General features: G+C 32.0%; 1 protein-coding gene across 1 annotated transcript in view; it reads left to right on the top strand.

The window, feature by feature from the left end:
• LOC113385683 (B-cell lymphoma/leukemia 11A-like) overlaps positions 1-4,129 on the top strand; it is a 238,793-nt gene extending 234,664 nt beyond the window's left edge. Inside the window, exon 5 of the mRNA XM_026623527.1 lies at positions 2,011-4,129. Within this exon, the coding sequence (XP_026479312.1) occupies positions 2,011-3,896 (1,886 nt within the window). The 3' untranslated portion in view covers positions 3,897-4,129. The remainder of the gene's footprint in view (positions 1-2,010) is intronic.
• Positions 4,130-11,272: the final 7,143 nt, after the last annotated feature.

Genomic DNA, 11,272 nt, shown 5'->3' with positions numbered 1-11,272 from the left:
ATTTCGACTTATATCTAATAGTATTTTTTTTACTTTTGACGTGATTATATCCGCGAAAGGCGATTTTCACTTGAGAATTATACCCTAAAGTGGAAATTTGACATCATGCTGTGATATTTTTGCTAGCCAATGTCCTTGCCGATTTGGCTGGCTCAAATTTAACTTAATTTTGTTCTCCTTGATCTGTTCACACGTCCAATTAAATAATTCTTAGCAAATGATATAGTGCACAATAATTTTTATTATGGTTTTTGCACAAATTCAGGTATTCAAATACTGCAAAAAGTTAGTCGTCTTACTTACTAATCGATTGATATTCTAAGGATTGTAATATTATTATAATATGTTATTTTGGAGGTATTATAATAAATTACTAATATTAATTAGCAACATAAAATATTAAATTAATAATTTCTACTAATGATTACAGCGACTTTTGTTCAGATCATTCCCTTTCCACTCGCTAATTCCGAGATTTATATGAATTTTTATATGCATCCGAGATGAAAGGGTTAAAGTTATTTTTTATTTTGAAGAATAGAAAAGAAAAGCTTTTCTTCAGCTTAGGATCTATAAGTGATGTGATTTGAGGCTTCATTGCTTAATTTTATGACAAAATTGTGAATATTTTATTATAGTTTCCCTTCTGTCTCATGCCATGCAGTGCGTATGACATTTATTTGATTTAACTCGAGGCGAATTCTCGTAACGGCATCTAGCAATATGCTTAAATACAATTCCTGTACTAATAATATATACAATAGCCTCATAATATATACGGGTCGTTCGATATTACTTGTCACCGTCGTGTCGTCATAAGTAAAATGTTAAATATTTCAAATTTATAATACGGTTTTACGAGACGCGTCTTTCAAAACGCCGGTAATATATTTGTCTTTTGAGATTTCTCATTGCATTAAATCGCTGTTAAGTATTCTTTATGTTGTTGACAAAACTAATTCCTGGAAGGAAAGTCTATTTGGTATTTTACAGTTGCTTTCACGATACTACGACTTTGCGAACTTAGTCTCACGTCCGTTGCTAATTATGCGCATTCGCGTAATTATATATTTTTATTATATATTAAATTTCTTTAACTCTTTATGTTATTATGTATCGGTTGTGTATGGTCCATTGTCCGAATTGCCAACGTGCATCGTCAAATAATCTAAACTCTATTTATTTAATAATAAATATGTCTTGCTTTTGCTGCGAATTGATTAAGTACGTTTTCCTAAAGTTCCACTGAAAACGTTCATGGTTTGCGCTAACCGAATTTGATACAAATTAAACAATTGTCAAATTAGTATTCATAAATCTAAACAAACATAGATATTGAGGCACTGTCAGGTGACTGTTTTAATAATGTGGTCCATTCGAAGGATGGTCAGGCTGTGTAAACAATACATATCGTATATAATATGTACACAGCACAAATAATTTTGACAACGGTTACAAATATTATGGATACTTAATTAAACAGAATATCTTACCGAACAATTATTATAAACACGTGCATGTGATGTCGATAATATTAATTATTTTCCGCATGTCCGAGTTTGCTATAAATCAAGGATACAAAAGTTATTTTCGCATAGATTGATTGGGTGTCTTGTTGTTTGATATGCGTACAAAAGACAGCGTGTCGGACAATCGCCTTCGCATAATAACAGTTTCAATGGCTAGGACATAGCAAAACCTATTGTACTACAGGAATTGCTGTGAAGCCAATAGGTCATACTGAGGACTGAGCGTGGGTTAATATAGGTTAATATGTCTTTCAAATACCTGACAAATTAGGCCCTGTCATTAATTTTGTACAATCGATCATGTAGTTATTTGAAGGAGTGATTGTTTTCTTGAAATGTACAATAGATTACGTCATCAGCAATGCAGGATATAATTTTCGATTATGATATAGTAATTTTTTTATAATAATATTTTGATAGTCTAATTATATTTACTTTTATTTTTGTAGGTTTTTATTAAGTAATTTTTCTTTCTTTTCAGAACCTAGTAATTATGTATGCAGCACATGCAAGCAGAGAATGCATTCCGCCTGGCGATTGCTTCAACATGTTCAACATACCCACGGAGTCAAAATCTACGTAGAGAGTTCTCCAGGACCTAATAGCAGTAGTTGCAGCAGTCTAGGCAGTACAAATTCAAGTAGTGGAAAAGCTCTTAGTGTGAACAACTCTGGGAATAGCAGTACATGTTCATCTTCATCATCAACTGGTCAACAGCCTCTGAGAATGCATCCATTACTACCACCTCCACCGCCACCAGAGCTTGCTGGTGTGGTTCCTTATGGTCTTCTTCGAGGACCAGTAGTGGCACCTCAATATTCTCGTCCGTCATTGCAGCACGATAGGTTCAGAATGGAACAATTAGTTTCTGAACAATTCAGACAACACGGTCTGAATTTAGCCGCTGCATTAGCCGCTAATTCGCAAGGCCAGCCCTCGCCCTTTCCAGTCGCGGCAGAGCGGTCACAGTACCGCGATCGATCAGCTCTGCCGGTCTCTGCTAACGCACCAAGTCAACAATCCTCTGTCGTCGGCCTTCCAATGGCCTCAGTAGGCGGAGTGCACCCAAACGAGCAGCTGGATTTTTACTCGCAGCGATTGCGACAGCTCGCGGGTACCACTAGTCCCGCGGCTGTTACTGCGGACTCGAGCTCGCCGAATCCGCGAAAGCATTCGCCGCCCTTTGCGAGCCCATCGCCATTGAATTCTGCTGTTAATAGTAATAACAATAACGATAGTTGCAGTGTTAATAACAATAATAATGAAGAAGATGCACAAGCCCGTGTTACTCCCGACATAAAGCCACCCAGCCCTGAACCTGCCGAACCTATTACCACGACACCATGTTCAGCTTCCGATTCTGTCAAATCGGAATCAAAATTTAGATATTTGAGAACACACGGCTTATACAGGTGTACAGTTTGTGATCATTCCTGCTCCCAAAGTAGTCTATTGCGTAGACATATGCGGACGCATAGACAACAAATGCAAGATCAAGAGGAAAGAACAAGTAACGCGGGAAGCGTTGAAACCTTAGATGAAGATGAAACTGAAGATGAGGAGGAAGAAGAACAAGAAGAAGAAGATGATGATGAGAAAGCACAAGACTTATCAGTTACAAATTCTTCTTCTCAACAGACACCGATTGCCACACAACCTCTTCCTTTAACTACTACACCACCATCCGTAGCTACAACGACAGCTGCTTCTCTTGTTGGAGAATTAATGGACAAATTTGGTTTGGCTAACATTGCGCAATACAATGAAGCATACAAACAAGCCTTGCAAGAGTCCAGTGGTAAAATGATGAACGGTCTACGAGTACGAGATGATTTTAAACCATTGTTACCACCATCACCTGCACCTCAGTTACCTTTATTCAACCCAATGCTACATCCACCATCTTCTACTGATGGAAGTTGGTGGCTGCCTGGATTGGGGCCGGTGATGCCACCAAATAGTGATGTGAAAAGTAAATCGAACGCAGCCGCTGCTATGCTTTTAAAGAAGGAACCGCGTAGAAACGATACTTGTGAGTTTTGTGGGAAGGTATTCAAAAATTGTTCAAATTTAACCGTACATAGAAGAAGTCATACAGGCGAAAAACCTTATAAATGTGAATTGTGCTCGTACGCTTGTGCGCAAAGTTCGAAATTGACTCGACATATGAAAACGCACGGAAGGCTGGGAAAAGATGTATACCGATGCAGGTTCTGCGAAATGCCATTTTCGGTGCCATCAACACTTGAAAAGCACATGCGCAAATGCGTAGTAAGCCAAAGCAAAGCCGGCGGCGGGCACAGGTTACTGCCGCCAACTTTATTGTCAGCGGATGAAGACTCCTCAGCCAGCAAAGAGGCAGCATGACTCTTTCCCTGGGGTCGTTGGGGGCTTCCGCCCCCAGTGCACGCCCCCCTCGCCCCTGGGAGGATATATTAAATACATCGCGCGCTAATTTAAATCGACACGAGTTTCGGTGAAAAAATGCACTGTGAAATTTGCGTGCGGACTGATACCAAAGCCGGGCGACACCGTCATAATGATAAAGCGGTTCGACTGTTAATTTTATTATTGAAACATTGTATTTTTATTATATTATGTAATGGAGTTTTATAATATCAGTTTTGTATGTATTATTTCTGTAAAAATGTATTATAGTACTTACAATTTTTGTTGCGTTATCAAAAGTTTGGTGATTGAATGTGTGAATTTGTGAATGATTGATGTATATGAAATAAAATGTATTCCATTTTTAAGACTGAAATTGGGCTATATTTAATGGAGCTCTGGCACTTAAGACACATAATTTATTGTATTATTTTTTATTTTATTAAAAATGTTGATGTTTTGAACTGTAGACAATTTGTAGTAACTTCCAAATATTTGGATGAAAAGAATATATTCCGTACTTTTAATATTTAATTATAATCAGCAACATCGAAAGTGCGTGTACAATTTATATCATAAATAAAGCAAATTTAAAACAAGTTTTCATACTAAAAATCAAAAATTTTGTGTTAAAATGGATAATACTTTTTAAAGTTGTATGTTGCAGATTACCTGTAAGTTATTGAAATATTTATATTATTTTAATGTTCGTCATTCTAAGTCAAGTTGTTGGTGCAATATCACCTTAGATTTTAACATGGTTTTTACTATTAATTTTAACATTTGCAATTTGCCGAATTGTGAATTTACAAATCGGCATCATGCAGAGAATAAATACATAAAAAATGCTATCTTGATATTTCACCAATAACTCTTAGTTGATGTTATTAAACAAATGTCTGATACTGCGATGTATATTTAAACTATTAGATAATTTTATGTTATAGTTAAATAAATCTATTTTATATTTATAAAAAATGCCTATTTGAAGGTTGCATTTTGGGTAATATATAGCATTCCCATAGCGGACCATATCTTATTTTACGATCAGAAGCGAAACGTACTTAATTATTAATTAAATATATTATAAATAAAATGACATGTAATTAAATTTTTTATTGTTTTTATTTTAATATATTTGATTTTCAGTTCTTATTATTCGTTATTAATGAGGGAGACTTATATTGCCAGTATTTCATTGTAAGTGTGTAGAACTTCTACTAACTGTAAATAGTTTTATAAAAGTGCAATAACTAGTTAAATACAAATTCTAATTGGATAGTTGAGATAAATCTCTAAAAGGAGACCTAAGGTAGATTAAAACAGCATTCTAAACATGGCCTATGTATAGAAAATGTTACGAACGATATTAATATTTAAAATAACTATTTTCAAACATATCAATATATTTTGTTTCGAATTAGGAATTTTTGACACATAATTTGGACGCAATTATTCTGGACTTTCTTCAGAAGTCAGTTGGACTCGTCGTTGCATCGAATCTATAATTGGCAATATAAAGATTTAAACTAACATACGAATTGTGAAAATGTGAACCTATTTAGTACGACAAATAGAATATAAATATTTATAATAGTGTTTTAACATATTGGCTCAACACGACTAAACCAAACAATCGATAGCTCAAGATATTTTCAGATAAAATTCATTTTTCTCTAGATAAAACAATACTTTTCCTCGAGCCCAAAATCGCTTGGTTAAATCGTGGACAGGAGTCCTTAAATTTAATTTGTAACATAATAACTAGTTAATTCAAATTTTATCAACGATTTCTGAATCAACTTTTTTTTATCTATTTTTGTTTTAAATACAGTTCAATTTTTTGCCACTTGAATACTTTGCAACTAAAAATCTAAATTTGCAATTTATTTAACTAAAATCTAAAACCTCTTTCTAAATCTATTTCTATAATAGTATAAGCATGTAAAATTTTATATTCAAAATATTCCTACCCTCATGTTGAAAACAGGGTAAAATTAACAATTAACACAAATTATATATTACAACACGAATAACGCAGGGCCGTCGTATATAGTTTTTTAACAAAGTAATATAATAATTAAATCAATTTTAAATGTACACTTTTAAAACTAATAGATTTTAAATCAAGCAAACGCCACGTAATAAATGTCTTTGAATTTACAATATGTATTGACAAAAACTAAGAATATTTCGTACAGTAGCATTTTTGGATAAAATGTTTTATTTATATTTTCATATAAATTTTATTTATAATCTCACTTGTTACAGGTAAAACAAATATGTAAATTACAAATAAAAGTAATCGTGTTCAATAGACATTATTAATTTAACTCAATTATTAAATTTTTAATCACGAAATACCTTGTAACGTTTGATGATAGAGTTTAAATTATACGAGTGATTGTATAAACTTCCTATAGGATAAATACACGATATTATATAAAATGTTAATTTTGTAATATATATTTATTATTTTCTTGTGTAGATAATATTAATGTTATATAATAATTGACTAGTGTATTAATGTAATCAATTAATTGTATATGTACTGTAAAATTGACTTTTAAAATATTCTTAGATTAATTACAGAATAAAAATACATCAATCTAAATGTATCTTACGACTTGATTGCGAAATTGTCATAAATAAAAAATAAATCAGAAATACAACGAAGTAAATCTTTTCATTCCTCATATTAATTATTTTTCAGATTATTTTGTGTAAAAAAATGATTGGAAGATTTCAAAATATAATACCTTCCTACCTCTGATTTACCTGTTTACCTGTTGCATAAAACTCAGGCAAAATATATTTCTTTCCCATCTGAAAACATAAAGAACATCCCCACTATTGTTAGTTTCAGTGTGTGATTCATATAGGAACAGTTGATTCCAGTTAGATTGGTATAGGATTCCTATCAGATATTCCGCCAGGTAATTTTACTAGTAAGATTATATTGTATCACAATTAAATTTGACATATGATAATATTTTTTTATTTTTGGCTTTGAAGTTTCTTAACTAACAAACTAAATTGTATTTCTAAGAATTTGTTTTTAATTGATTACTTATATCAGTTTTATCTTCCGACAACTTATTTTTTTTTTTAAATAATTTGTCACTCTGTTATACGAAGACATTTTGTAATTAGTTTATTTTATTGTGGCTTTTAAAAGGAAAATTTAGTGGTTTGCCTTTATTTTTGTGTACATATAAAGACTTTTTTGCCATATTTTAGGATTTTTGAAAATGAACTATTGAAGGCAATCCAAAATGTTTTTGGGTAGATATTATAACTTTATTGGCAAAACAATTTATCAATGCAATTTCTAATTAGATGTCATATTTAATGCGACGATTAAGTTAATAAATTGTAATTTCATCATAGATAAACTACCTTTTATAAGTTTTTATGAATATTAATTAATTTATAAATTTAAACATGTATAAATACATTTATAAATTAATGTGTTCGCATTTTAAATGATTTTATTGTTTCATATTAGAATCTTTACTTTTAATTGGATTTTTCTGGTTTTTTTTTTTGTTATACTTACTGGAAGTGTTAAATATTTATTTTTTATTCTATACCTATTTGTATGATTATAGTTTCATATAAATTGCACGTAATTAAGTTGTTTTTATAGTTAGATTCTCATTTTTTACGATTTCTTAACTTCCTATAGGATAAGTTATTGTAATGGTCGAAAAATCGAAATTGAAAATTTTTGCATTTCTTCACGTTTTGAAGGTTTTTGAACATTTTGGCATACCTCAGAAAAAATGGATTAGTGTGTGTTTGTGTATGGATACAGTTTTTCATCCACGCTTTCGGGTGCACGGATCAACCGAATTGAATGGTTTAAAAAACATTCGATTCCTATTGATAGGGAGATATGCTGATTCGTTTTTGGCAAAGGCAGGTCCAACCGTTTCGGAGATACGAAACAAGGAGTGCAGTAAATAGTAATCAAATTTTTGAGAGAACGGAGCATCCGATTTAAATGATCCATAAAACATTCCATTCGTAATGGCAGGGAGAAGTGGTGTGTAGTTTTTTGCATAGGCAGGTCCAGCCATTACGGAGGGTTATTTCCAATTAGAAACATATTAATCATCTATGGTTTCAAGTAAAATTAGAAATCTTCTAGCTGTTTGTAATTGGATTACCACTTTACACGGATCTGAATATCCTTGGAAGAAAACAAATTGCGTAATTTTCACAGGATGATTATTAGTTAATAAGAGTTAAGAATGACAGATGTAATTAACTAACACTATAATGTTAGTGTTTCAAATATTATTCACTAAATATTTATATTAATAAATTAAAAAAGTGTGGAAGTTATAGTATATTTAAACCGGCAGTGTGTTTGTTTATTTTTATTGTCACTACTGCATGATATCAGGTTATCTAGAACGGGTGTTCAAAGTTACGACCACGTTCAGTCACAGGTCACGAGGCGGTGCGCGTAACCATTACAATATATATATTTAATCATTTATATCAAGCAAGACACAGGTAATTCAGAATTGTAAAGATATTTTCAAAAACAAAATGATTTTATATAGATTTCGGTAAAATGCGGGCACACAAAACACACTGACACATACATTTTTTCTGAGATATGCCAAAATGTCCAGAAACATTCAAAACGTGAAGAAATATAATAATTTTCATTTCCTATTTTCGGCCCATTACTATAACTGCTTTATGGGAAGTTAATTATTCTTAAAAATAGTGCCTGATCCAATTATCCTCATCAAAATTTCAAAAGTGTTAATCTATAATTATTTTCAGACCATTTTTGGTACGAGGGAAAAGGTGGTTCTAAACGGTGTGAACTTAGCACATAATGTTTATCGATAATACAATTCGATATTTTTGATCTGACCTGAAATAAATCACAACACTGATTCCTTTGTAACAAACTTCACACCAATGGTAGTACCAATCTAATACCATTTCTTGTGGCGTCGTCTTTGGGGTTTTGCATTTCTTGCAGTGATAACGCTATTGTCCACCATTACGGCGTCGGTGACAGTTGACATTTACTAAATTGTTAATAACTAATAAAAGATATATTTATGCATGCTTAATGTTTTCGGTGTAAATTGTGCTTGATTTTATTGTAAAAAATCTGCACCAAAGTAGTGAATGTATTAAATGTGCTTAATTAATTGTGAATTGTGAATTAAGTTACAAATGACATAATGTGACATGAGTGTGCTACTATTATTCTACTAAGAAGTAGAAAGATAGTGATCAAGTGTTGTGAAGTGTACTGTAGACTTTCAGTAGGAGCCACAGGATGTAAATCGGTAAGTTTCATTAAAAACTGATAGCCTTATTTAATATTTTGAAATTAGATTTATAGGCATTTATAAATATATGTAACTAAACTATGGTATCTGCCCAAACACATGCTGTTACATGAAACTTGACAAGTGGGATCATATTTTTAATAAATGTGTTATTATTTGACTTATGTATCCCTACCAATAGATGGTCAACACATTTACAGTAGTTATGAAATTGTTTTCGGAAAACAAATTATTATTTCAGTCTGTTTTAAAAATATTTTAAATATAACCTCGCCGAAAGAGTAGTCCAACGAGCGGTCCGATTGAGATTTTTGTGCAAACCGGTAGCAAAACTAGTGGTGTATGGTATCGTACCTTAAGGCAAATTGCTGAAGCTTCCCGTACCTTGATGAAATATTTGAGGAGCTTAAGGAAATTGAAAAAATATTTGCTCACCTAGAAAAATTTCTGAGCAATTTCAACATTTCTAATGGTCTATTCAGCTCCAGATTATTTACAACTGGAACTTATGGATCTGCAGTCGAACTCAAAAATGAAATTTTGATTTGAGGGCTTCAATATAGTCGACTTTATTGAAATGTATCTAGGAAAATAATTTCTCTAATTTGACAAAATTAGTTATGTGTATTGAGGTAGCAAACAGCACATCCATCCAATTCTTTGATAAAATAGAAATTTTATGGTAACGCTATGTTATGAGTCTATCTTCGTATGAATTGGTAATAAAAACGGCCAAAAAGCTATGTATTTGTAGTGCGACCAGGTATTTTACACATAAAACCTTATTTCATTTATGTGTTAGGCTCTAAAGCTAGTTATGTCAAATTGAAGAATTTATTTTCCTAGATACATTTTCTATAAAGGTCGACTGTATTGATGTCCTAACTTCTAAATTTCATTTCTGAGTTGAACTGCAGATCCATATTTCATTAACTTACCCTAATAGTTAGGGTAAATTAATGAGATATCAGAAATATGCACTTACAATCATTAAATTATTTGGCGTTAGGTTAGGTTTTATGTGTGAAACGCTTGATCGCACAGCAAATACATAGCATTTTGACAGTAAGTACTAACAATTCATACGAATATAGACCCTTAACATATGGCTTCTGTGTGCCATTGTGTTCTGATTGAAATTAACCAAAACTAAAGGCCATAACAGGCTCACCGACCCAAATTCGACGAATCAGTTGTATTCTATAAAATTAGGAGTTAATATAAAAAAAATTCAAACAACATAAATAAATAACTTTCATAATTAATATTTATTCTATTTTACTAAAATACCTATTTATTGTTGAATATATTTTCAACTCATTTGAGGGCGTACGCGCACTACAATTCAATATTTTTGTTCAAGTGACCTTCTACATTCATAAATTCTCGCCCAAACAGTAATTTGGGTTGGTAACAGCTGGTTTGTCATAAGTATTGCCCGAATCTGATCTGATATAAATTACAACATTTATACCTGATACCATTGTTATCAGGTGTCAACACAAATGGCAGTACCAATTGCATTTCATGTGATAATTGTCTTTGAGGTTGTGCATTTGCGGCGACAATGCCGTGGTTTGCCACTACGGCGTAGGTGACAGTGGACATTTACTAAATAAAAGAAATATTTAGCATTGCGTAACGCTTTTCGGTGTGTATTGTTTTGATTGATTTTATTGTGAGAAATCTCCAGCAAAGTAGTGAATGTACTAAATGTGTTTTATAAATTGCAAATTACAAATATTAAGTTCTTATTAACAATGTGTTATGTGTGTTTTGAAGTATAAAGTGGTCAAATAATTATTCAGTGTACTACAGACTGGTATTAGGACAAAGCAAAATGTAAATCGGTAAGTCTGTATCATAACTGGTTACTGGACATATCTTGATGAAGATATTGCCTCCCAAATTATTCTGTTTTGTATTATTTACAAATTGCTGACTTTAGCAGCGCCTCATAGCTAACTGTGTTATGTCCAGACTGGGTTGAAGGTGATTTTGCATAACAAAATGTTATCACACATTGAT

The sequence above is a fragment of the Ctenocephalides felis genome, unplaced genomic scaffold (assembly GCF_003426905.1).
Source record: "Ctenocephalides felis isolate EL2017-DRISC unplaced genomic scaffold, ASM342690v1 CF-g0.4_SCAFFOLD_03571, whole genome shotgun sequence".
Classification (NCBI taxonomy): Eukaryota; Metazoa; Arthropoda; class Insecta; order Siphonaptera; family Pulicidae; genus Ctenocephalides; species Ctenocephalides felis.
Note: the sequence above shows the minus strand (reverse complement) of the source record. Positions and strands in the feature narration are given on the sequence as shown.